This window comes from Bidens hawaiensis, unplaced genomic scaffold (assembly GCF_021521415.1).
Source record: "Bidens hawaiensis isolate Kalapana, Puna unplaced genomic scaffold, B.hawaiensis_p1.1 tig00011081_1, whole genome shotgun sequence".
NCBI classification, from domain to species: Eukaryota; Viridiplantae; Streptophyta; class Magnoliopsida; order Asterales; family Asteraceae; genus Bidens; species Bidens hawaiensis.
The window spans coordinates 686,333-713,105 of record NW_027491856.1 but is presented as its reverse complement, the minus strand read 5'-3'; the positions used below and the strand labels follow the sequence as shown (position 1 = coordinate 713,105).

Here is a 26,773-nt window from a genome sequence, read left to right as displayed (position 1 = left end):
CCTACTTACCAAATTTTGCCTACGGTACCAGTACCGAACCGAGATTTTTGGTACCGGTACCGATACCTATTTCTTTTTTTTTTTTGTAAAATTAGAATTGGCACCGGTATGGTACCGAGCTTATCCCCATCTTAACCATTCAGCCAAATTGTCAAATTCATTAGTTATTTTGCAGCTTTAGTATTTTTGTTTCTGTAAAATCATTGTAATCGTGTATTTTGAACATGTTTTATGCATTTGTTTAACAGATGATTTAGTGATTTTTTAAAATAACTAATAGGTTAATGGTTATCGTAAATTACATATATTTTTGTTATGAGTAATTTTGATGTTGTATGACATGAAATAGTATACCGTGTTTTATGTAGGTTGGGACTGGCGAAAGTTATGGTTCTCGAAGACACTGTTAAACATTTAAACTTATGGTTTTATGTTCATAAATATAGTTGAGATATTGAGATATTCTTTGAATTTTGTTAATGAATTATTCACTTACTATATTAGTTACACTATTAGAACCTTTTATCACCCTTGGTTGTTGGAGCTGTGTATGTTATACTGTGTTAATTTTATTGTGCATCAAACAGATCAATTATTTTTTTCTTATGGTTTGATCATTATGATATAATTACGTTGTAAATCAATAACATTTATCGAAATTTCGAATGTTTATAAAATTACATTTGTTAAACCCGTGTTGTACACGGGTACCTAACCTAGTTAGATATATATATGAAGTATATGCATCGGTAAATAAATTATTAAACCAAGAATTTAGTCCTAAATATTTAAAAAAAAAAACAATTCATTAGCACAATTACACAGCACAAGAAAGCTAACATGGATGCATGCACAACAATACTTGACGGTACATGGCTTAGCCTTTGCTTGAATCTTGCAGTTAATGTATATAGCATATGCATACTGTTGTATGGTAGAGGTTGGGATGGAAAGTGTGGGCTATAAAGTGAAAAAAAGAAACCCTAAATATGTTTAGTGTGGGTTATAGAGTGAAAAAAAGAAACCCTAAATATGTTCTGAATAAAAAATATTAAAAAACATGCAGCAAGAGAGAATTGAACCCAAGTATCTTCAACTATAAAGTAGAGACTTAACCACTAGAGCATTTGTTCAATTTGTGTATGAGTTCACTCTATATTTTATATGTGAGTTCACTCTAGTCTTTTTATATGAACGTTCTACTAAAAATCCAAAACTCAGTGGGTTCCTGTGAATCCGGTGAACCCACACTAGATCCGCCCATGCCCTTGACGAGCACTATGAAGTATGAACGGCCTACAGTTCTTTCTTTATGGTAATCTAGCATATAACCTTAATACCCACGATGTGGTGAGAGTTAAAACATAATAGGCAATTCTCTTCACTTCAAAACCTTCACAAACAACATAATTATCCTTTCTTTTATTTTAGAATGCTATAAATTTTGGTGACTTGATTGTATTTGGGAAAGATTTTTATTTTTTTTTTCCGAAAGGATAAAGCATCTGAGAGATAAATCTAAGTAAAATTTTTGGGTGATCGTTTTTATTATTCTTTTAGCGAATAAGATCAAGGGTCTGTTTGGTATGAGGTAACGGAATAGACGACGGAACGGAATGAACGTGGTAATTGAATGGAAAAAGGAATGGAATGAGTTATTACCATTCCAATGAGATTTTGGTTACTACATGGGAATGAAATGAATGATTACTTTGTGTTGTTTGGTAGGTAGAAAAAAAAGAAAAAATAAAATTAAAATGGCATAAAGTGGCGGTGGTGGGAAGTAGGTGGCGGTCGTGGCATTGGTGGGCGGTGATGGTGGATGGTGGTGGCGAGCGACGGGAGATAATGGTGGTTGGAGGTGGGTGGTGTGGGGTGGTGGAGGTGGCAGGCGTTGGGCAGTAGTGACGGTGGGTGGCTGGTGGTGGTGGTGAGGGGCGGGGGCAATGGTTGATGGTGGCGGTAGGCCAGCCGGACAGTGGTGATGGTTGGTGGCGGTAACGACAGCGGTGGACAATAATGGCGGTGGTTGGTGGTGGCGCGACGGTGGTTGGTGGTGGGCGGCTGACAATGATGGCGATGGTTGGTGGCGGTAACGGCGGCGGTGGACGTCAATGGTGGTGGTTGGTGGTGTCGGCGTTGGTGTTTTGTGGTGGTGGTGGGTGATGGTGGAGGGAGGGTGGTGGAGGTGATGTAGGGTGAAAGAGGGAATAGAATGAAAAAAAAACATGAGGTATGGATGAAATGAAATTGTAGTGTTTTAGAGTGAATGAAATGAATTAGGTAATGAGTCATTCATTTCCTTTTATCAATCAAACACACTTTTCTCTATTCCCTCACAATGGGTCATTCAATTCTGCCATCCATTCTTATATACCAAACTCCAGCCAATATTCTTTGTAGTTTCTCATAATGATATCTTAGTCACTTTACACAAATTTAACGAATTTTTAACAAAAGCTGCTCTTACATCAATACATCACAATTATTCACAAACATGTTACAAAATTAAAACCACGTAACCCAAACTTTCTTTAAAATGCAAATTGAACCAAAGTATAAGGACTATTTGTGCAAACAACCACAAAAATCAAGTGCCAACCTCCCAATCACTTTAAAATGAAAAGTATATTTTCAAATTTTTCTAACGGTAAGATTATATTATAAATATATAAATAGTTTTTTAAAGCCTACAAACTCAATAATTTATACGAAATAAACTTAAAAAATCATCATTTATTTACTTTGTGTCAGTAAAAAAAAAACAGAATAAGAAAAAAAAAGTATTTAAAAAAGTAAGATGAGACTTGAAAGTTGAAAACTTTATAGGATTCTACTCACTTTCTTGACCAACCCAAACATTAGAAGCTTCAAGATTTCTAAAAATGTCCGACGACAAACCCACCGCCACCTCGCCGGAACACCAGGCGGACGACCGAATCCTAGAAGCCCCACCACCACCACCGCCGGAAATGGATCAAGAAACCGAAACCCCACTTTCACCACCTCTCATTTTAACAAGCAAAGAATCCACCTTTTCACCACCACCGCCGCCGCCGCCGCCGTCAACCACCGTCGGCGATTTAATCGAACAGCCGGAAAACCCAATAACCAAAACCCCAGAATCCATGGCTTCTTTCAAAGAAGAAAGCAATCAAATCAAAGATCTTTCAGATTTCCAAAAAGCATCACTCACTGAGCTCAAACACATGGTTCAAGAAGCAATATCCAATAAAGACTCAAACTTTTTAACAAATCAAGCACAACCCACCTCAGAATTCACATCAAATCATGTAAATCATGAACAGATCTCAATTTGGGGTGTTCCTCTGTTGAAAGATGAAAGAACTGATGTCATCTTGCTTAAGTTCTTGAGGGCTAGAGACTTTAAGGTTAAAGATTCTTTCTTGATGCTTAAAAACACATTGTTATGGAGGAAAGCTTTTAGCATTGATGATTTGGTGGATGAGAATCTTGGTGATGATCTTGAAAAGGTTGTGTTTATGCATGGGTATGATAAAGAAGGACACCCTGTTTGTTATAATGTGTATGGTGAGTTTCAAGATAAAGAGCTTTATCACAAGACATTTGGGGATGAAGAGAAGAGGACTTGGTTTTTGAAATGGAGGGTGCAGTTTCTTGAGAGGAGTATAAGGAAGTTGGATTTTAGGCCTGGTGGGATTAATACTATTTTTCAGGTGAGTGATTTGAAGAACTCGCCCGGGCCCGGTAAGCGGGAGCTTCGGTTGGCTACCAAGCAGGCTTTGCAGGTGTTGCAGGATAATTACCCTGAATTTGTCGCGAAACAGGTGCGTTTTGGATGTTAATTGTTGTTTTTAGGTAGTTATTGATTAATGATGTGCTTGTTAGTTATAGAAGGTAAAAAAGTTTAAATCTTTAAACATGGAGATTGTCTCGTTCGTTTGGTTGCAGGTTTTGGCACCCTGTGATAAATAATTAGAAGTCAGGAGTAATAGGTTTTAAAACTTATTTGCACTTATTGTCTTATTGATCTATGTTAGGCTTGTTTAAAAAAAATATAGAGAAGTTTGAATCTTGAAACAAAGGGAGCTACATGCTCATTTAGAAGTTAGTGAATTCAAATACTTAACTTTGATCAATGATTTTAAAGATTAATTTTTTGTTTTGGATATGGCAAAGTAAAAAGAATCTTAGGTTGATAAGACTTTGGGCTTTTTTAGTTGGTTATTGATCTATTCTATGTTTGTTTATGATAAATATTAGAAAAAGTTCGCATCTTGAAAGATGGAGAACTTCATGCTCCTTCGGAAGTTAGACGATTCCAATCTTCAAGTTTAATTAATGATTTTAAAGATTACTTCTTGTTTTTGATTGGTAACGTGAATCTTAAGTTGGCAAGAATTTGGGCTTTTAATTTGTTATTGATCTATGATGTTCTTGCTTAACATTAAAATAGAAGATGCTCAAATCTTGAATCATAAAGAATTCAAATCTTTTAACCTTGATCAATGATTTTAAAGATTAGTTGTTGTTTTTGCTTGGTAACATGAATCTTAAGTTGACAAGAATTTGTGCTTTTAATTGGTTATTGTCTTAATGATGATTGATCTATACCATGCTTGTTTAACATAACATTAGAAAAAATGCTCAAATCTTGGGACATAAAGAATATCATCTTCTTGATTTTTTATCAGTAACTTAAATCATAATTTGACAAGAAGTTATGCTGTTTAGACTTGCACCTTTCCGAGGACATGGTTGATTTGCATGATTTTATGTTGTTAAGACTTGGGCCGAGAGGATTAAGCATGATTTGCTAGATTTGCACCTTTCCGAGGACGTGGTTGAGGATAGGAATTCTTGGAGACGTAGGATTAAGGCTAAGGACTTTTAGGAGAAATGTAGAGCTTTGACTAGAATTATCATAGGGGGCTTTTCTTTTCCTTATTTCAAGTGATGAATGATATATTACTATAATATCATATTCTCAAATTTATATTTTATAACATATATTTTGTATTCGTTACTAATATTACTAGTTTCATCTATCTATCTCTATTATATCTATTACGACTACTTTAACTTTTTTACTATTGCCTATTTATTGATCTACTAAAGGTTTATGTTTCTCTGGTATGGCCTAAAGGTCTAGTGTTGAACTTGGTGTTCCTTTTACTTGGTCTTATGCATTTGGTTTCGAGCCGGGGGTCTTTTTGGAAGCAACCTCTCTATTCTTTGGGATGGAGGTACGGTTTGCCTACATCCCACCCTCCCCAGACCCTGCTTACATATTTGCTGTTGGCGGGATTTCTACTGGGTATGGTTGTTGTTGTTGTTATGCTGTTAAAACTTAAGCAGTTAATATAAACATATGAAGAATGATGCCCTCTATATATGCCTTTAGTATTCGAAATGATTTTAGAATATGGAATCAACTTATTAGACAGAATATGTTTAGTCATAAGGGATCTGAATATGTAGAGTCAAGGGATATGGATGGTCTATAGGTTTCAGTTGTAATCCCTTTATATATCCCTATATTCATCTTGTACATAGACATTCAAATACAATATACAATTACCAAGTTTTACTTGGTATCAGAGCCTAGTCTCTCTGCCGCCACTGCCGACACAACAGTCCGGCTCATCTTGTTTTCTGACACAGCCAAACAATGGCTCTCCTTGCTGCGTTCACCACAACTGAGAAAACAGCCCATAATTCTCATAAGTTTGGTTTCACCTTATCACCAACAAACTATGGCTATTGGAAGACCATGATCCAACCCTTTTTGGTTACCAATAATCTGTTTGGTTATGTGGACGGAACCATACCGTGTCCACCAGAAAATATAGGTTCTGCCACTAGTTCTGGAAAAGACAAAGATGAACCAACTTCCAATCCAAACCCTAATTTCTTGACATGGACTGCCAATGATGCCCATGTTCGGATGCTGATCATATCTACCATCTCTGAGGCGTCCTTCCAGCGTGTTCAGGGACGTACTTCACGAGATCTTTGGCTCTCTCTTGAACGTGCGTATGCGCCTCATACTTCCTCAAGAGAATTTACTCTTAAAACACAACTGCTTAAGATCCAGATGCAAGGTGATGAAACTTCCTCAGCCTATCTCACCCGAGCCCAGGGATATGCAGATGCTTTGGCCAATATTGGAGAACCTGTGAAAGAAAAGGATCTTGTCCAGCTTGTGATATCAGGACTTCCGAGAAGAATACAACAGTTTCAAAACAACTATTCTGACTCGTCAATTTCCAACTGCATTTACCGAACTTCATGGTCTTTTATCTGACCATGATCACATGGTCAAGAAATCCCTACCTGATATCTCTCCTGCTCAGGCGTTCACTGCTGTTACAAACAGCCATGAATCTGCTGCCTCCTCCACTACTAGTGTCTCTCGCTCTCAACCAGCACTTAAACAACTACAACAACTAGTTGGTCAGCTTGGCCTTACACTACAACCCGCAACTCAGCAGGTTTCACCATCCCCACAGGCCTTTTACTCTAGTCGGTCTGGTGGAAATAGGGGTCGTGGTCAATACAATCGCCGCGGTAGGGGTAATTACAACACCAACCGTAACCAGGGAGGAGGAAATCGTAGCCAGTTCTCTTGGGCTTCAAACCAAAACACCGTTTATGGTACATGTACCAGGTGTGGTATTGCTCATGTTCCTTCACTATGCCCCAACCGTGACCCTGCCACACTAAGGGGAAGACAACCTTCAGCCAACTTTGCTGATTACCGCTCACAAGCATCATCCTCTTGGCTTCCTGACACGGGTTCCACCAATCATGTTGCACCAGATCTCTCCGACTTTGATGGTGCACAACCGTATCATGGCGAAGACAATCTTCATGTTGGCAATGGTAAGGGGTTACCCATTCTACATATTGGTTCCTCTCGTTTTTACTCACCAACCAAAACTTTTTCTCTCACAAATATTCTTCATGTTCCCGAAATTAAACAAAAACTTCTTTCGGTTCAAAAATTCTGCCATGATAATAATGTGTTTTTTGAATTTCACTCTACTTTTTTTGCTGTGAAGGACATATTTACACGCACCACCCTCCTCACGGGTCCAAGTAATGGTGGGCTATACTCCTTTTGTCTTCCTAGGGTTGAGCATGTTCACAAAGTTGCCTTTTCAACCACACGTGCTTCCTCCACCACATGGCATCAAAGACTTGGTCATCCACATAAAGACCTTTTACAATTTATTCTTTCTAAGTACTGTTTACCTCTTTCTAATAAGAGTTCTGTTTCTTTTTGTAATTCATGTCCAGTTGGAAAATCTTCCAAACTTCATCTGTCACCATCTACTTATAAAAGCAATGGTATTTTGGATTTAGTTTTTTGTGCATGGGCATCGTTATTTTTTATTGTGTGCAGATCATTTTTCTCGGTTTATGTGGATTTTCCCGTTAAAACTTAAATCTGATGTGTATGCCACCTTTAAATGTTTTCTAGCGATGCTTGAACGGCAATTCCACACTAAGTTAAAATCCGTTCAAACCGATTGGGGAGGAGAATTTCGGAATCTTTCACAGTTTTTCTCGTGTCTCGGTATCATCCATCGATTATCTTGTCCACATACGAGTGAACAAAACGGTTTTGTAGAGCGTCGTCATCGACATGTGGTTGAAACCGGTTTAACCTTACTTGCCCAATCAAATGTTCCACAACGTTTTTGGCATTACTCTTTCGACACCGCTGTTTACTTAATTAATCGAATGCCATCCCGTACAACTCAAACAACTCTCCTTTTGAACAAGTGTTCAATCATAAACCTGATTTCTCTTTCCTTCGGGTTTTTGGGTGTCAATGTTACCCTCATCTTCGTCCTTACAACAAACACAAAATGGATTTCCGCTCCACATCTTGTGTGTTTCTTGGGTATAGCACCTCTTATCATGGCTATAGATGCTTTGATCCTACTTCTGATCACATCTACGTCGCTCGCCACGTTCGTTTTAACGAATCAAACTTTCCTTTCCATACTTCCCACACCCACACCGACCCTCCAACTACACCAACTCAATCTCCCTATGTTTCGTCCTACCCAACTGCTGCAATACCTACAAATCAATTCATTCCAGCCCAAACAACTCCTCCTCACACACCACCAACCCAATCTACTTCAGCCCCTTCCACACCACCACCCTCTCCTCAAGCCCAAATACAACCAGAAGCTGCAAACCCATCTCTTACAGCCCAATCTCCGCCGTTTCACACATACAGTAGGCGTCCCAAACCAGCAGCCCCTGTCTCCTCTTCTGACCAGCATCCTGTTGCTCCCGTTTGCTCTTCTGACCAGCCCTCTCAACCTCGTGTTCGTCCTAAAAACCTTCGGTCTAACCCTAAACAAACCACCAAATATAATGCTCATTCCTTTCACACCTATACCACTATTGGTTCTGTTACCGAAACCCACCTCATTTACCATTGCTAACAAAGATCCTAAATGGCGTCATGCTATGGCTGAAGAGTACTCAGCCCTAATCAGGAATGGCACCCTAATCAGGAATGGCACTGGACCTTAGTTCCTCGGGGTCACAATGTTAATGTAGTTGCTTGCAAATGGGTGTACAAATTAAAACGTGACCAAATTGGAGCCATAAAGCGCTACAAAGCACGTCTTGTTGCCAAGGGGTTTCACCAACAACCGGGTATTGATTATCACGAGACCTTTAGTCCAGTTGTGAAATCCACAACTATACGTGTCGTTCTTTCACTCGCTGTCACCAGACGATGGCCACTCCGACAGTTAGATGTGCAAAATGCGTTTCTTCATGGTGATCTCAAAGAAAAGGTTTACTTGCAGCAACCACTTGGTTTTGTTGATCCACACAAACCAGATCATGTATGCCTACTTCATAAATCTTTGTACGGGCTCAAACAGGCCCCGAGAGCTTGGCTTCATTGCCTCTCCATGGCTTTACATGCCCTCGGTTTTAAAGGGTCCAAAACTGACCCATCTCTTTTTATTTACTCGGCACGAGGCACCCTCTTATATATGCTGGTGTATGTTGATGACATTATTCTAACAGGTAACAACACTACAGCCATTGATAATGTTGTGCACAGCCTTAGCAAGTCTTTTGCTGTTCAAGATATGGGCCCTCTTTCCTATTTTTTGGGTATTGAAATCAGCCCCAAAGGTGCTGACATGCTTCTTTCCCAAAAGAAGTACATTATGGAACTCCTCGATCGAGCGGGCCTATCTAATGCCAAACCTGTGCCCTCTCCCATCACAACCACCGCTAACTTGGCTCTTGGTGATAGTCCACCATTTGATAATCCGGTTAAATACCGGCAGATAGTTGGGGCACTTCAATATGTGACTCTTTCACGCCCGGATATCACATTTGCAGTCAACAAAGTCTGCCAGTTTATGCACTCGCCTACTGATAACCACTGGTCTGCAGTTAAACGAATCCTTCGTTACCTTCAGGGCACAGCCGACTATGGTATTCTGTAACAACACAAGTCTGGTTCTCGCTTGCATGCTTACATGGATGCTACTTTTAACTCCCTCAGCACCTTTTCAGATGCTGATTGGGCAGGTTGTCCAGATGACCGTCGATCCACTGGGGGATTTGCAATATATCTTGGCTCCAATCTAGTGTCCTGGTCTGCTAGAAAACAAAAGACTGTCTCTCGGTCATCAACAGAATCCGAATATAAAGCCCTAGCAGATACGGTTGCTGAGCTCACTTGGCTTGAAACCCTCTTGCAGGAATTGTGTGTTCCTATTGCCTCGGCCCCCACTTTGTGGTGTGATAATTTGGGTGCTACTTACTTATCGGCGAATCCTGTTTTTCATGCACGTACCAAACATGTGGAAGTTGATTTCCGTTTTGTTTGAGAAAAGGTAGCACAAGGGAAACTCTCAGTTCAGTTTATTTCTACACATGATCAGATCGCTGATGTATTCACAAAGCCGCTGCCTTCACAAAGATTTCTTCTATTACGGTCCAAGCTACAGGTCGCTTCCCGGCCTTAGCTTGCGGTGGAATATTAGATAGAATATGTTTAGTCATAAGGGATCTGAATATGTAGAGTCAAGGGATATGGATGGTCTATAGGTTTCAGTTGTAATCCCTTTATATATCCCTATATTCATCTTGTACATAGACATTCAAATACAATATACAATTACCAAGTTTTACTCAACTCCACTTAAGAATTGAAAATGGCATCTTTATCGATGTTTTGATGTTTATTTAGTGGAAGTCTTTTCGCATGTGCACTATTTGGTGTTAATTTGATGCACACAAAGTCACAAAAGTTAGTTAATAAACTCTTAATTCTTTTGTGGGATTATTATTTTTAAGGTTTTCATTAATGTTCCATGGTGGTATATGGCTTTTTATTCGATGATGAGTCCATTCATGACTCAAAGGACTAAAAGCAAGTTTGTGTTTGCCAGCCCCGCAAGAACCGCAGAAACCCTTTTCAAGTATGTTCATTTTTTTATTTCTGTGAAATATATTTTGTTGTAAGTTTGTACTTTGACTGACTTTGGTCATTTTGTTGACTTTTCACTTAGATATGTGGGTCCGGAGCACGTCCCGATTCAGTATGGTGGGCTGAGTGTGGATTATTGTGATTGCAATCCAGAATTTACTATTGATGATCCAGTTGCAGTTGTTAATATTAAACCAGCCACCAAACAAAATGTGGAGATTATCGTAAATGAGGTAATTACAAATAAACTCACTAGCATAGCGGGGATATGGATCGGTTGTGACCCAAAAATGAACCCAAAACCTAAAAGTTTGGTTTTTATAGATGGAAACTGATTGGTTTCGGTTAAAGCTTCGTGTGGTTAATTCGGTTATGGTTCACAAATGGGTCAGTTTTTCGGTTAATTGGTTTGACAATTATTTTCGGCTTGGGGCTAATGGTGAGCAAACTAGTTGTTTTAGGCCCAATAAAGTATAACAATATTTATATAAGTAAAATAATGGCTCAATATAACATGTTAGTCTATAATAAAACTATAAAAATAATTTCTTTTGCATAAAATTAAGACGAGGTTCCAACAAAATATAAAAGTAACACTAAGTCCCCGATACTATGTACAATATTACAAAAAAAGACAAAGATCTATACATATGCCATTAAAAAAATCCATACTTTACATATATACCAACGACTTTCTGATAAAAAAAACAAGAAATATACTGAATTAAGTTAAATCTTGAGTAAATGTGTGGCAAATATTATATAAAAGGCATTGTTATTTATCATTAACTTAATTGCAGAAATGCACGATCGTGTGGGAGTTAAGAGTCGTTGGGTGGGAAGTGAGCTACACTGCTGAATATGTGCCGAATACCGAAGGCCATTACACCATTAACATACAAAAACCAAAAAAGATATCACCGACCGACGAACCTGTTATAAGCCACAGTTTTAAAATCAAGGAGCTCGGTAAATTACTTCTGATCATTGACAACCCAACTTCAAAGAAGAAAAAGCTGCTTTACAGGTTCAAAGTTGTTCCGCTTTCAGAATGAAGAACCTTGATCTTCAGAGTTATGACGGGTTTGTGTGTTGTTTATGTTAGCTAGAATTTGGATACCGAATCTTTTGTTTATTTAGGTTTTTTGTGTTCTTGTTTTGTTTGTGACCGACCCGTTTTTTTTTGTTGTACTGGATACTTTTGTTAGGTTTCTTTATAGGGGGGAAAGATGTGTATTTTAGTGGTGGTTTGATATGAATATGTTGTTTTAGATATGAATTTGGTTTGATATGCAGCAGCAGGGGTAGAGGCCGGTTTGAGAGTTAAATGGTTCATTTTTGCGGTTTGAGGGGTAGAGGCCGACCAAATTTTTGAAACTGTAGTTAGCTATTCGTTCTATAATTTGTCAAATGACAAACTAAAAAGGGAAAATTCCCAAACTAGTCATTTTTGACCCACTTTTTCCGGTTTTAGCTGAAGACCAAAACAAATTCCAATACGGAAACTGGTTATGATTCGACGGAAGAATGAGCCTATTTGGGCGCCATGAAGCATATACTATTCCGTCAGATCAGACGGTTTTCTTTTTGGTCTGACGGATTAATGAAACAAACCGACGTATTAATAAACAGTCGGATCTGACGGTTCAGTTCATGCTTCCGTCGGATCTAACTGTTTAATTTGTCCGACGAACCTTAGAATTTTCAATTCGGGGGCTTTTGATTTTAAGTTCTAGAGTGAAATTGAACATTACGGTTGTGTCCTCTTCGAAAAACTAAGCGATTTGCATTACTGATATGCTTGATTTTGTGGAGAAATAAGGAAGATGGAGATAGAGGTTGGTTAGGGAGGTTTAGGGTTTGAGAGGAAAAAGATGAAGAATTCCGTCAGACTCACTAAAATTCCGTCAGATCCATTAATACGTTGACACATGGCACGATTTTTAAAGATCCAAAAATTCCGTCAGACGGTGTTAAAATTTCGTCGAATATGAAGGAATAATTTGACTATTTTGGGAATTTGTATTGGTCTTGCGCTATAATTGTTTGGTGAAAAATGGCCAGTTCCCAACTGACTCAGTGTGTGATTTTCAACCTGAGCTAGAAGTTAAGCCTCATATTCAATTCACAACTTGACTTAGCTTATTATTTTATATGTTTTTCTATACAAATCTTGAAAATTAAAGAAAAACTAAATACAAAAGTCTCTTATAATTAACAAACTATATCATTTGACTTACATGAATAAAAAAAAATACATTATAAAAAGGGCAAACCATTTACATTTCTCAAACAATCATTTGAGTTACATGAATCATTAATTCAATCAAATTGAGGTTTATATAATGGAGGATCATCTCCAAGCAAAAGAGACCTTAAAATAGATTCACACACATCACTATCATACACAAGCAGATGCCCACCATCAGGAACTTCATGGTACTTTATCCACGGTAACCTTTTTGACACATACCGTTGTAGTTCAACCGGTACAACTTTGTCTTCATAACCTTGCCACATGTGCAGACGGCATTGACTTTGACCAAACGGGTCGCTTAGACTCAACGGGTCAAAATCCCATTTCCCAAACGCAACGATGAAATCTTTACGAAGACTATGGAATATCGGTTCTTCTTTTAGTTTACTCTGTGTAGTTCAAGAAAAAGGATACATTTTTTAAAATCTTTTTGTTAATGGTAAAATTACAGTTTTCGTCTTCTATGTATAGGTACTTTGTACATCGTGTCCTTTTTAACTTCAGTAAGTACAAAAAAACGTCCTTGAAGTTCTATATTGTCACATTTTTCGTCATTTCCACTAACTAGCGTTAACATTTTCTGTTAGTTTTTTTTTCAAATGACCATTTTACCCTTACAACTATAGGAAAAAATGTGTAATTTTCACAATTATGTTCTTTTCTTTCTTTTTCTTTATGCTTAACTTTATATAAAAATTAAAATTAATTAACCAACTTATTTGTTTTATAAAATGCAATCTTTATAACTTAGTGTTGTTCGTCTGTTTGATTAAATTATTTGCTTGTCTCGCTTATCATTATTACATTTCAAACATAAAGTACACTTTTTACTTGATTACCCCATTACATAAATCGTGTAACTGATAAAGGACGCTTCTTGTTAATTAATCATGTTCGCGTTTAGTTATGGTTTAAAAGATAGTCGAAAGGTTACCTTGCTAAGCAACTGATAACCAGGAGTATTTTTCAAGACTTCCAAATCTTTATTACTAAAGAATTTCGGGTTTCTATCAAGAACGGAAGATGACGGGAACATTTTCTGAGTCAGCCACCAGTGTAACAACCCTGGGGTGTGTCGGGCGATCCAGACCGCCCATCTGGAAAGATTCTTACGGTAATCATTTTGTATAAGATCATGAGGAAATGATGACCATCTGTAATTAATAAAGGGAACTACTAGAGCAACTCCTGCTAGCCTGTGTGAATATTCACCATATCAATTCTTTTTGACACGCAAGTAGTAAATGTGTAAATATGGACAGATCAGACAGGTTGGATAACGGATCAAATGTATAAATTTGATACATATAGAAATGGGCCAAAAAAATTTTAAACTTTCTTGCATCATAAAGAATTAGTGTGTGAAACATGGTTACCAAATTACAGTATTTTATATAATCGGTTAAATTTAGGGACCAAAATGAAATAACTATGAAACTTGGTTACTACTTAGTGATTTTTACCCAATTTTTAACCTAAAGTAACCTGTTTCTACTAGTAAATTTTTCGAAAAATATCGTTAAATAGTAACCAAGTTTCATAATTGTTCAATTTAGGCCACTCAAGTTTCATATCGTTCCATCATTGGGATTTTTTTCATAACCGGTTAAATTAAGTGACCAAAATGACTAACTACGAAGTTTGGGTATTTAATGGTTTTTTGAAAAATACCATTAACTAGTAAACAAGTTTCATAATTGTTTCACTTTAGTCACTTAGTTTAACATGTCATGAAAATTTTCATAACAATAGGACAACATGAACGAAAAAAAGATTGAAACTGCGTACTTTTATACCATAAATGAACAAGTTTGGGTAATTTTTGACAGCTGAGGCTAAACATACAGTAGAGGGGTACGTTTAGCAAAACCTTTTTTGGCCCGTTTGGCATGCTAGACCTATTTAATCTTTTCCTATAAAATTAAAATCGGACTCGTTTCGAAACTGACAGCACTAGATTATTAATCAGTAAAATGATAATACAACTTGTGTTTATACCTGTGGGGTATGTCCTTGACACAGCTCCATGTGGGATATGATCCTACTGAGACACCAATTAGATAGAATTTAGATCCAAGCTGCAACTGGTCTGCAAGTTCTTGAATATCACTCGCTTCACTCTTTAGGGACCGCTTCGGAAATGGATCGCTTTCTCCGTATCCAGCTCTATCAAATTGCACAAGGTATATCCCCAATTCATCCATCAATTTCTGCAATTTACAAACAATATCAAGAACCTGAGTTCTTTAACATAAAACCTAAATGGGTTTGATTCTTTTATCCATTTATATATCCAAGATTTGCAATAAAGCAAATATATTGATACACAAAACATGAAACAAGAATAGGGTTTTATGTGTATATACCTGGGAAGCCATAAAGTTCATATCTTTATTGCTAGCAAACCCATGAACAAGAATGATTCTGTAATTTGATTGGTTCTTGGGGACTCCTCTTTCTTTGTAAGCTAAAATCCTTCCATCACTGAGTTTGATTCTCCCACATGATGATGAAGATGATGATATGGGATCAATATCTTCTAGTGCAGATGCTGAATCACACTCTGAAGGTGGTGCAGGTCTTGTTGGCTGATCAGTTATCCTCAAACAACTCATTCCAAGACACCCCATCATCATCCTCAGAACCCTTTTAAGCACCATTTCTGGATAAAAAGATTCAATCTTTATAACACCCACATGTCAATATCAGTTGAAATAAAGAATTGAAAGAGTAAGTTTCAAGAAAACATCAAGAAATGTGGTTTTAGGGTTTACCTTAAGGAAAAAGACAGGATCTTGATTGGTGCTGTGGAGTGATGACACCAGCAAGCAAATTTACACACTCAATAGGGTAGTACAAAAGGGGGATAACACAGAGATAGATACAGTATATGTAAATGGTATGTGTATTATGGGTTGATGGTGATGATGTTGTCTTGTTTTTCGTTTGTTGTTTCTTTCTTGCTAAGGTTAAATTACAAACGGTCAACAGCCAAAAAATGCTGGCACTTATTGCTGGCATATTCTTTTAGAGAGTTGTGGATATTCAAACCAAGTTGATAATATGATTGCTTTGAGAAAAAGAATTGAAAATAAATAAGGAAAAATTCTTAATATGGTCATTTTGAAGTGAGAGAAAATGATATTTGTTTCATAAATCTTTTAAGAATTTCAAAATGGATTATAAAAAATATGGATTAGAGAGACACGTGAGGATAAGATCTGGAATCTGACATAATCGGTCAAAAATTTAAAAATGTTGAGGGAGCATGCTAAGTTTGTGAATATTGTTGATGGACCCGGCCAAAAAACTTGAAAATCTTGAGGAGCCGTCCATATTTTCTCACTAAATCTTCTTCTCAAAAGCAATCTTCCTAGATGGTTTTTTTATGTTTCATATTTTCAAAATCTTGAAAATTGTTCATTTTAATTTCGACTTGGCAGACACATTTGAAAAGAATTTGTTCCAAAATCATGAAGTTTAATAGGGGATATCGTGTGGAGGTTATTGATATGGGTCCCGGGTTTATTGGTTCTTATTACGATGACAACATAATCTCAACGTTTGGGAACACCATTGTTTATTACAAATTCCATGTCTAATGAATAACACATGGTAACAATGGAAGAATTAAAGAATAAGATCAGATATAATAGCATGAAGATTAAGGAAAATTAGTTAATGAAAAATATTTATATTAAACCTAAAGGATTCAACATATTTAAGATTTAAGCGTCGGTGTGGACGGAATCAACTTAATTCTTATCGGTGTGGACGGGGTTATAAATAAATCATGTGGACGAGATTCAAACTTATAAGAACAAAAATATAAATCTCGTCTCCTTGGACAAATTCTCTCAAAATGCGTCTGCCAAGACGAAGTTAAAAAGGAACAATTTTCAAGATTTTGAAAATTTGTGCGGATCAAGTAGGAAACATAAAAAAAACCGTCTGGAAAGACTGCTTTTGAGAAAAAGATTTAGTGAGAAAATATGGACGGCTCCCTCAAGATTCTCAAAGTTTTTGGCCGGGTCCATCAAACATTATTCACAAGCTTGGCCTGCTTTCTCAACATTTTCAAAAATTGGCCCGCCATGTCAGATTCCGGATCTTATCCCAATGTGTCGTCTCAGTCCATATTATTTTATCCATTTTGGGAATCTTGAAAACTTGTGGGTCAAATGCAATTTTCCCTTTCTTCAAAATGGCCATATTGGGAGTTTTCCCAATAAATAAACCCGTATTTTTTGTGTTGGCCGACAAAAATCTCACATTTAAAAATCACTAAAAACGGTCCAACCTTTCAACTATTTTTGTCTTAATAGTCCTCCGTTAAAAAAACACTTAATGCCGTTACTTTTTTTTTCGAGTTTCAAACCGATGTTTTAGGTCCTGTTCGTTTCAAGGATTTAGAAGGAATTCTAAGAGCATTCTCATCCCACCCCTATCCCTAAACCAAAAATTATACTCAAACTCACTACATTTTCTCTCTATATTTCAATTAAATAATACTTTTTATACATTTTATCATTACCTTTTCTCTTTCCTTCACTCACTACCACTTTCAAAATATATTAAAAAATTATAGGGGGTGAACAGTAGCTTTTCAAATATACAGAAAAATCACTACTTTTTTTAAAATATAAAAACTCTTCACTCACAACACCCTGTATCACTCTCTAAATTATAAAAACACCCACACATTAAATGAGAGGTTGGATGAGAATGCTCTAAGGAATGAGATTTTAAATCACATGAATTGATATGTTCATTTCATTAATTGAAAGAATGGGAATGAAAACTAAATCCCATCAAATCCCACATTTCATGGGATTTTAAAATCCCACATATTTTATAAGGATTGTTATGGAAAATAAATGATTGTTTTATTAACCTTAATCACTAGGGGTGGCAAATGGGTTGAGTTGGGTCGAAACGGGTTAGGGTTGGAATGGGTAACTATAAAAAGGGTTGTCTTGGTTCGGTCGGAATGGGTTAGGGTCAAAAGGTTCGGGTCAGAACGGGTCTGGGTGGAAATGGGTCAAGGTCGGAACGGGCCAAAATGGGTTTCGGGTCGTTTTTTTTTCGAATAACGAGGGCAAAGGCGGAAACGTTTTATTTTTTTTACATTTTTCATTTTTGATTTATATGTTGAGTTGATTTTTTTATTAATTTTTTTGAATTTTTTTTGGAGGGGTTTTTATTGTTAATAAAAACCCCTCAAAAAAAATTCAAAAAAAAAATCATAACTCAAAATATAAATCAAAAACGAAAAATGTAAAAAAAATAAAACGTTTCATTCGTTGTCCTCGTTCTTAAAAAAAACCCGAGAATGAAGAAGATTCTAATTCCAATACATATTAACCAACCAAACACATGATAGGGATTCTCAAAAATTCCATTCCAATTCCAATTCCAAATCCTTTGAAAAAAGTTCATGAAACGAACGCGCCCTTAAGGCTTTTGATTGGAAGAATGATACGAGTCAACTGATATAAAATTTATCTCGAAACGATGTATCAAATGGATTGATTTTGTTAATTGAAAATTCAAACACCCGAATTGAAACATTGTTTCGTCGTTTGGATCACCGTTTTGAGATAAGTTTTACATCAATTGACTCGTATCCTTCTTTCAATCAAAAGCCCTAAAACATCGGTTTGAAACTCATAAATAAACAATGTCGTTAAGCGTTTTTTTAATAGAGGACCATTGAGACAAGAATAGTTAAAAGGTTGGACCGTTGGTAGTGATTTTTAAAGGTGAGATTATTATTGGCCAAAGCATAAAAGGTGGGATTATTTACTTCCAATTTGCCTTGAAAAAAAAATGATTTTAAAAGGTGTCAATTACCGACAAAATTTTAAACATATTTTTTTTGGAACGTGCACTATTGTGTGTGTTAGGCTACCGTACTCTTCAATTTTGGAGAGTCACGTTGCCTCACTTTGACTAGACTATGTTGTCTTAACCGGGCCAATGCTGGCTTGGGCGTTCCCCCAGTAAATCATATCGCCAGCTGTCACTTGACAGTCGTTATGCCAACACAAGAACAGAACTCTCTGGGGTAACACACGGTGGGACGAAAACCCGGATGGGCTCGAGATTCGAACTGACAACCTTGCAATGTCTAGCTCAAATCATACATTGCTATAATCCACTAAAAGTGACACGAGTGTAGATTGAACTTGGGTCTCTACTGGAGAACCCAAACCTCCTAGCACTAGGCCACAAGTGGGAATTAATTTTTTATCACTTAACTTCCATAGTTATCTTCATTCGTAAGGATTTAACCCAACAAACTCATATTTGTGAGAGAGACACAATACCACTAGATCCATAACTCATGAGTAACAGGGTGTCAAATATTCACACAAATCTAGGGGTGCAAACGAGCCGAGCTACTCGAGATCGGCTCGTTAAAAAGCTCGATCGAGCCGAGCTTAATCGAGTCGGAGCCCGAGCTCGAGCCTAAAATTAAGCTCGTTTAATAAACGAGCCCGAGCCCGAGCTTCAATTATCGAGCTCGACTCAGCTCGCGAGCCTAAACAAGCCTGCTATTTATATGATTTTTAAGAGTATATATTTAATAATTATTAATTAATATATATAATGTTATGAAAAAATATATAAAAATAACTAAATAACATATATTATTTTATACATAAAACTATGATAGAAAAAAGTGTATAAAAATAATTATAATTATATAAAAAGTAATTGATAAATAATAAACGAGTCGAGCTCGAGATTGAAAATCTACCCACGAGCCAAGCTCGAGCTTTGAAAATAGAGCTCGAAACGAGCCGAGCTCGAGCTCAACTAGGCTCGTTTGCACCCTTACACAAATCTAACAAGAACTTAATTAGGGCGTGCTATAGTGGGTGAGAGGTTGATGTGGCCTCACATTGACATGGAACCCCACTCGTTTTGACGTGAGAGGCCGCATGAGAAGAGGCTTGTGACTGAGTTCACGCTCATGAACCATAAACTAATTAGTTTTTTGACCGTTAATATCTATTTCGACCACTATATAACGGTTTAAATAAAAAAAATACTTATAAATATCAGATAATCTTAATATTTTTTTTCATAACCCTCACTCTCCATTCTCTTTGTTTCTCCCTACTTTCAACTTTCAATGGAGTTGCAATCTCAATTTCTTAGGTCGTTAGATTTTTAATCTTACTATTATTTGTTTAGAAATGATGTAGTTTGTGTTTTATCTCTAGTAAATGTGCCCCTATAAATTACACTTATATGGTAACGAATGATGTTCTCGTTTTTGTACTGTGATTTTTATATATGATTTTAGTTAAAGAGTCATTGTTAAATTATTACGAATGCTACATGCATTAGAAGATATAGTGTGCTCACTGTTCACATTTAAGGTTTTTTTTTTTCTCTTATGTGTCCCGCTATAGAAAAATATTGATCATAACACCTTGTCGGGTTTTACATTTCACTTTTTTGTTTCCTTGTTATTTTTTAAATTGCCACAGTGTGTTTCCAAGTCGTAGATGAAGTGTGCTCAATGACCTAAGACCATTTCATGCACTTCATATGATTTTCCTATTCCTACGGGAACAACCTCCATAGCTTTTAAGTTTAAACTGTCATCTTATGTGACGTGTTTCAACTTTTACGACCCGTTACTTGATTTCAACCATTTACAACATTGTCAACACTTTTAACATGTTTAAACAAATGGGTTACACAACACATATTATGTTTGACTTGTGTACTTTAAATACATTTGGGCATTCATATGATTGTGCTGGCATAGGTGGCAACGTTTCTCCCAGTAAGAACAAGTGACAATTTAATACTCTAGCGAGATGATATCGAGTAACTTATGAGTGGCTAACCCATAGTAGAGAACTTCACATCCACACACATCATAGATGGACTAAGGTTTATATATAATTTGTTTTGGTTTAAACCTCAAGCCGAATTAACGAACTGGATTTTTGAAAAATTATAGAACAAGCTGAAGGTTTTTAACGGTCTTGATTTTAGTTTCACTATTTGTGATGCTTTTCTATGAACAAGAAAACAAGTTGTACGGACCAAAAACAGCCTGTAGCATTATGCATTTATATATTTGTGTGGTGTTTTTTATAAGAAAAGAAAGTTGTGTGGACCCAAGGCATAATGGCAATCTGTAACATTATGCACTTGGTTTTTGCTTAGGCGATACTGCGTTAAGTTTTTGGCCCCTCTTAGTGTTTATAAGTTTAACTGTTTTAATTCGTTAAGGTGGCCCGCAACTTTTATTGCGTGTGGATCAGCCTATCAGGCGATACCAAATAGCATTTCTATAGATTCCTTATGTCAATAACAACTTTCGTCATCACCACTTTGGTGAGATGGTAAAGGCTTTGGCCTTTGGGTGAGAGGTCCAGGGTTCGATTCCTGGCATTGGCGGTATAATGTAAATAGTAGGAAGAAAGCTTGAACATTCAAAAAAAAAAAATAATAATAAAAAAAAATAACAACTTTCATTATTAACTTCTTATTCCAATTCTATGCAATTTTTTGGTTGTTAAGGAAAATCTAAATTAAGTGAGGAAATTAAAAATATATGAATCTTGATTACTATATTTGTTTTTTCCAATTTTACTTACTATTATATGTTCAATTTGCTTCACTTACACTGCATTCTTGAGTTTTTTATTTAAGGGTTTAGAAAAGAAAAGAAAATATAAGAAAAGTTTTCTTTTTTCATTCTTAAGTTTTTTCATTAATGCATTTTTGAGTTTTTTATTTAATGGCTTGGAAAAAAAAAATATAGGAAAATTTTTATTTTTTCATTTTTGAGTTTTTTCATTAAAAAAAAGAAAGAGAATGAAAAGAAAAGTTAGAGTTTTTTTTCTCCAAAACTTTCTAGCCAAATATGACATGATCTCCAAAACTTTCTAGCCAAATATGACATGATTCGGAAGGAAAATTTATAGCCATGTACAATATTATTAATTTACCCTATATTTTCCTTCCTATCTAACTCAATAATGAGAACATGATTGTAAAGTTACAAATTTTTTTCTATCTTTTCCTTCCTATCTAACTCAAAAATGTAACTAACACTTTCTTTTCTTTTCTTTTAGCTCGAGAATGTCTTTTAAATATATAATTTCTTTTCCTTTCTTCCCCTATCCAATCTTATCATTTTTTTTTCTTGTATTTTAAACCTAAGAATGCAGGATTAATGCTAAAAAGTGAATCATCACAATACTGTATCAAGATAGTGTCTAATAATCTCAAGAACAAAACAATTTGTCCTCACAAATCATCAACAAAATGACGGACCACTCATTAACAAATCATCAGAACAACTCTAGTGATTGCCCCTCAATAATACAATAATGAATGAATGATGTTGTAGAACTTAATTCTTCTTTCAATCTTATCTTTTCTTCAATTGATATTTGAAAGATGCTAGAATCAAGATTAATGTGCTTTGAATATGCATGTGTATTAATTAGAGAAAAAAAAGGGTGAAGATAAAGGTTACACAAGACTTCCTTTAAATACAAGACCCTGGTGTTGAAGTCTAATGACCCTGGTGTATATGTATGCTTTGAATATGTATGCTAGAATCAAGGTTACCTTGGTGTTGAAGTCTAATGACCCGACAGTTGATCCATCTGGTTGGCCCAATCGATTGTAGATGCCCAGTCCACCATACTTTGTAATTGTGTTTTGAAAGTTGTGAGGAGTCTTAAATATACCCTTTTCACTTTGTTTCCAGAGATTTACTTTATCACATGTAGGGGTGTAAAAATGTTACTAATTTGGTCGAATGAGTTATAATAAAATGTATATGATAAGTTAGAATGGATTAAATTAAAAAAATAAAATGATTGAAACATATCAAAATGGGTTGACATTAATTTCTTGAGTTATTTATTTATTTTTTATTTTTTTAACGTAAAGAAACAGAGGAAACTTTTAAGTTTTTTTATTTTTTTTAGTTTTGATTTATATTTCAAGTTATGATTTTTTAATTATTTTTTTTTTAATTTTTTTATGAGGGTTTCTGAAATCTCAACTCATTTTGACCTATTTCAAAAACTACTCATTAAAAAATAATAAAAAAAATCATAACTCGAAATATAAATAAAAACCTAAAAAAACTAAAAAGTTTATTATGTTTTTCCCGTTCCATTAAAAAAACCTCGAGAAATGTAAACTCATTTTGATCCGTTCAATCGTTTCCTTTTTTTTAATTTGACTAATTCTAACATATTATATATACATTTTGTTACAATCCATTCAACCCATTGGGCCATATTTGCCACCCTTAATCACATGTTAAACAAGTTATAGTTTGACCTTTTCACTTCATATAAGAACTAGGGAGCAACCCGTCGCGTTGCGGCGATGAACACGGATTCTGTTGGTATTAACTATGTTCGTACCCGTACATATAGGGGTGGCAAATGTGGCCCATGAGTTAAATAGGTTGTAATAAAATGTATATAATGAGTCAGAATGGGTCAAGCTAAAAAAAGAAAATGATTGAAACGGGTCAAAACGGGTTGATATTTCTTAAGTTTTTTTTTATTTTTTATTTTTTTATGGAACGAAAAAAACGGAGGAAACTTTTTAGTTTTTTACTTTTTTAGTTTTTTATTTATATCTCGAGTTATGATTTTTTAATTTTTTAATGAGGGGTTTTTGAAATTGGTTAAAATGAGTTGAGATATCAGAAACCCCTCACTAAAATATTCAAAAAAAATAATTAAAAAATCATAATTCAAAATATAAATAAGAAACTAAAAAAGTAAAAAAACTAAAAAGTTTACTTCATTTTTCTCGTTCCATAAAAAAAATCTCGAGAAATGTCAACTCGTTTTGACCCATTTCAATTCCTTATTTTTAGTTTGACAAATTCTGACCCATTATATACATTTTATTACAACTCATTCAGCACATAGATCACATTTGCCACACCTACGTACATACATTAAACCCAAAACACAAATTAGTAAATATCAAGAATAGTAGCGATACTCGTATAGCATATGATACAAAAATTTTACATATTTAAAATAACGCTTATTCAGTCGGTAAAATACAGTCGTTGCATTTGGTCGGTGTCAGCTAACATTGTTACGTTTCAGAACTAAACCCAAAATATAGTCCCGTCAAGTTAACATTACAAAAACATTGGCGTTACGACGACTCGATGCAAATTATATCGGCATCAATTTGGTTTATTACATGTATAAGAACTAAACCTAAAAAATAATTTTATCATATTTAAAAGAAATAAACAAATAAAACCTATAACAAAAACAATGAAAAAAAAAAAAAGATGATAGTGTGGGGACTTAAACTTGGGCACCTAACTTGGCTACTAATTAGTATATCAGGTATATATGAAGCATTCCTTCAACCATTAAACCAACCCAACAATTTAAATAAATCTTAAAAATAAATACAAAAATAGTCAAAATAATAGCTCTAAAAAACTTTTGCGACATAAAAGAGCAAAGTTATCAATTATAATAATTTATTATAATTAACATGAAAGTGGGTTAGTTGCTTTTTGTTTAATTGAATTATAGAAACATATCAATATGCATTCCCATTTTGTTTTACCTTGATTCATTTTCGGTGCTAGTTTAGCCTTTTAATTAAAAATCATATGAAAGATTTTTTTAATTTTTTGAACGATCAACAAAGAAAATATATTAAAGGCTAGCAAGGAGCTAGAAATGATACGAGTACCAAAACAACTATAGAGCCAACCACTTACACGATCAGCCAATCACAAAAAATACAATTTAGAACGACACCAATCCTTCCAAGTGAGACTTCCCGTCTTTCCCCTATTTTTAACTCAAAGAAAGCCCAAAACTTTTATTTCTTCAACCAAACCCAAATTTGAATCGGCACCCTACTATGAACAAGAGCAGTCCTCTTCTTTCATAAACACCAGGCGCAGTTAAACAAACCGCTTGAAGAACATTTGCGTTGTCTCTAGAAAACCTCGAGATTTTGTGGAACCTCTATCAAATCCCGAAAACTAAATTAACAAGAAAAACGTTGGCACTTTGCACCATTGTGAACTCACACTCCACAAGGCTTCGGCTTAAACCACAAGAAATAAAAATATGCTCCACCGACTCCTCTAGTTTACCACATCTTGGGCATAGATTTGAGCGCACCCGAATATTTCTTTTCGCCAAAGAAACAAAAGTTGGAAGCCGGCCGAGAACCGCCTGCCACGCCACAAAACTTAGCTTCCTAGAAACCAAACGATTCCAATCGAACACAAACTCCAGCTCGGTGTAGGCGTTCGTGGCAATCTTTACTTTAATATTGCGGACCGAAAAGCCACCCATTTCATCACACTATCATCCACTGGTCTCATTCTAATACCTTGACACATTACCCATTTAGGATACCACTTTAGGTTGAAAGGTCCCTCTCTGGGAGATTCGAACCCGGGTCCTTTAGGTGTTAGGGGGTGTGCATTGCCAGTAAGCCAAACTGTTCAAAAAAAAAAACTAGATTAAAGGCCTCGGGTTTTATATGATTTTATTAATTGGGTTATTTCTTCAATAAGCTACTTATTTCTTAAATGACTTGTTATTCGATTAATCCTAAATAATCATGAAAATGACAATCAAGTACGATGAAGTAACTTTCTTGCGAATATTTTCAGGGCGTGGTGAAGCTAAAAGAATGAATTGATGCATTGATTTAATTGAGGATAGAAAATTGAAATATCATTAGGTTGACTAAAAGTCAACTAAAATTCACAATTTCTTGTAAAATAATAAAGCGTTTGTTGACTATTGTTGAAGACTTGTATTTTCCAAGGAAAAGATCTTTTGTATGCTTTAAGGTAGCTAAAAGAATTATTTGATATATCTAGCGTCGCATAGAGTCGTTAAAAGGCTTTAAGCTGATGTCAAGAAACAATTTGGGTCTTAAACAAAAGGGTTTTTATTGAGTTTAAATAACTTTTAAATAAACTTATTAGGTTATGGTTTGAGCTGTGCAATTTTTTTTTCTATAAAAATCGACTTAAATGAATTGGATAATAGATTTAAACTTTAAGAATATAGATCTTTTTTTATACATACATATATTTAAAAATTTCAGGCCTATATGGGTAATTGGGTCGGGGGAACGGTCTTCCTCCCCGCCCCTTCCGAGGTATAGTCCTGGTGCAATATCTTGTCGAACACGCAAATAGAATATTTTTCTTATTTTTCTTTTCAATTACATTATACAAATCTTAGGTAGCCATTGACCAACAAATATTGAAGGCTTCAGTTACATAAAGCATAGCCTACATTTTGGTTAAATTCCATGATCTTTTTAGCTTACATCAAGTTTATTAAATAAATACATAAATAAATGGTGGTAGGGTTTCTCAAGTCTTAGTTTGCAATGAAGATACACGATTTTCATGTATTTGCATATGAGACACTTAACCTTTTCTTTTTCATTATTAGAGAGTTCAATAGTTCTTTAATCAACATATAATGCCATGTGCGCTATTCTTTCACGATATTATCAAGTGGGCATCTTCTAAGTCCTTTCAATCCTTGCGCTCATGCTACCACATATGATACGAAATTACATATAAAAGGTGCAATCCTAACTATTCTTGGTAAAATAAGGATTAATCCCGGCTTCTTTTAATTAGTTGATAGCTATCACAATCTAATGGTAGTTTCACCTTTCACAAATGAGTTATGTGAATATCAAATAAAGATTTCCAAGATCATCCTCGATAAGGGGACTAAAACACGAGCCAACCTTAGCATCTTCTCTAATCACGTGTCTAAGTCATTCATAACACCTTCTTTTCATTTCTATCTCCCCTCTCTTTTCTGATCGCATCCAACCGTTTGGCTTATATCCTTTCACAAAAATGCCTGTTTTCTATCATACCATTTTTTTTAAGAAAAATATATTCTATCAAACTCCCCTAATGAAATGCCCTACATAGAATATATCATTGCTTACCTTAGATTACAAATCAATATAAACTATCATATTGATATAACTTTTTGATAAACCTT

General features: G+C 35.4%; 2 protein-coding genes across 2 annotated transcripts; one reads left to right on the top strand and one right to left on the bottom strand.

The window, feature by feature from the left end:
* The first annotated feature begins 2,885 nt into the window (after positions 1–2,885).
* On the top strand, positions 2,886–11,654 carry LOC143537142 (patellin-3-like). The gene is made up of 4 exons (XM_077030973.1): positions 2,886–3,809; positions 10,336–10,460; positions 10,551–10,701; positions 11,269–11,654. Exons 1-4 carry the CDS (start codon positions 2,886–2,888, stop codon positions 11,521–11,523), a joined length of 1,455 nt encoding a protein of 484 aa, XP_076887088.1. The 3' UTR covers positions 11,524–11,654.
* Positions 11,655–12,727: 1,073 nt separating this feature from the next.
* LOC143537139 (uncharacterized) lies at positions 12,728–15,473 on the bottom strand. Its single transcript, XM_077030969.1, has 4 exons — positions 15,092–15,473; positions 14,724–14,935; positions 13,660–13,921; positions 12,728–13,114 (listed from the first exon to the last, which is right to left on the bottom strand). The coding sequence occupies exons 1-4, from the start codon at positions 15,383–15,385 to the stop codon at positions 12,791–12,793; spliced, it is 1,092 nt and encodes a 363-aa protein (XP_076887084.1). The 5' UTR covers positions 15,386–15,473; the 3' UTR covers positions 12,728–12,790.
* Between the last annotated feature and the right edge of the window lie 11,300 nt (positions 15,474–26,773).

What these genes read in the sequence shown, in the direction of transcription:
- LOC143537139 (XM_077030969.1), bottom strand. Translation starts at nt 15,385, where the DNA reads ATGGTGCTTAAAAGGGTTCTGAGGATGATGATGGGGTGTCTTGGAATG. An exon ending in GTCAAGGACATACCCCACAG is followed by an intron (nt 13,922 to 14,723) that starts GTATAAACACAA and finishes ATATTCACACAG; the next exon opens with GCTAGCAGGAGTTGCTCTAG. An exon ending in GTTATCAGTTGCTTAGCAAG is followed by an intron (nt 13,115 to 13,659) that starts GTAACCTTTCGA and finishes TGAACTACACAG; the next exon opens with AGTAAACTAAAAGAAGAACC.
- LOC143537142 (XM_077030973.1), top strand. Translation starts at nt 2,886, where the DNA reads ATGTCCGACGACAAACCCACCGCCACCTCGCCGGAACACCAGGCGGAC. An exon ending in CTGAATTTGTCGCGAAACAG is followed by an intron (nt 3,810 to 10,335) that starts GTGCGTTTTGGA and finishes ATTATTTTTAAG; the next exon opens with GTTTTCATTAATGTTCCATG. An exon ending in ACCGCAGAAACCCTTTTCAA is followed by an intron (nt 10,461 to 10,550) that starts GTATGTTCATTT and finishes CTTTTCACTTAG; the next exon opens with ATATGTGGGTCCGGAGCACG.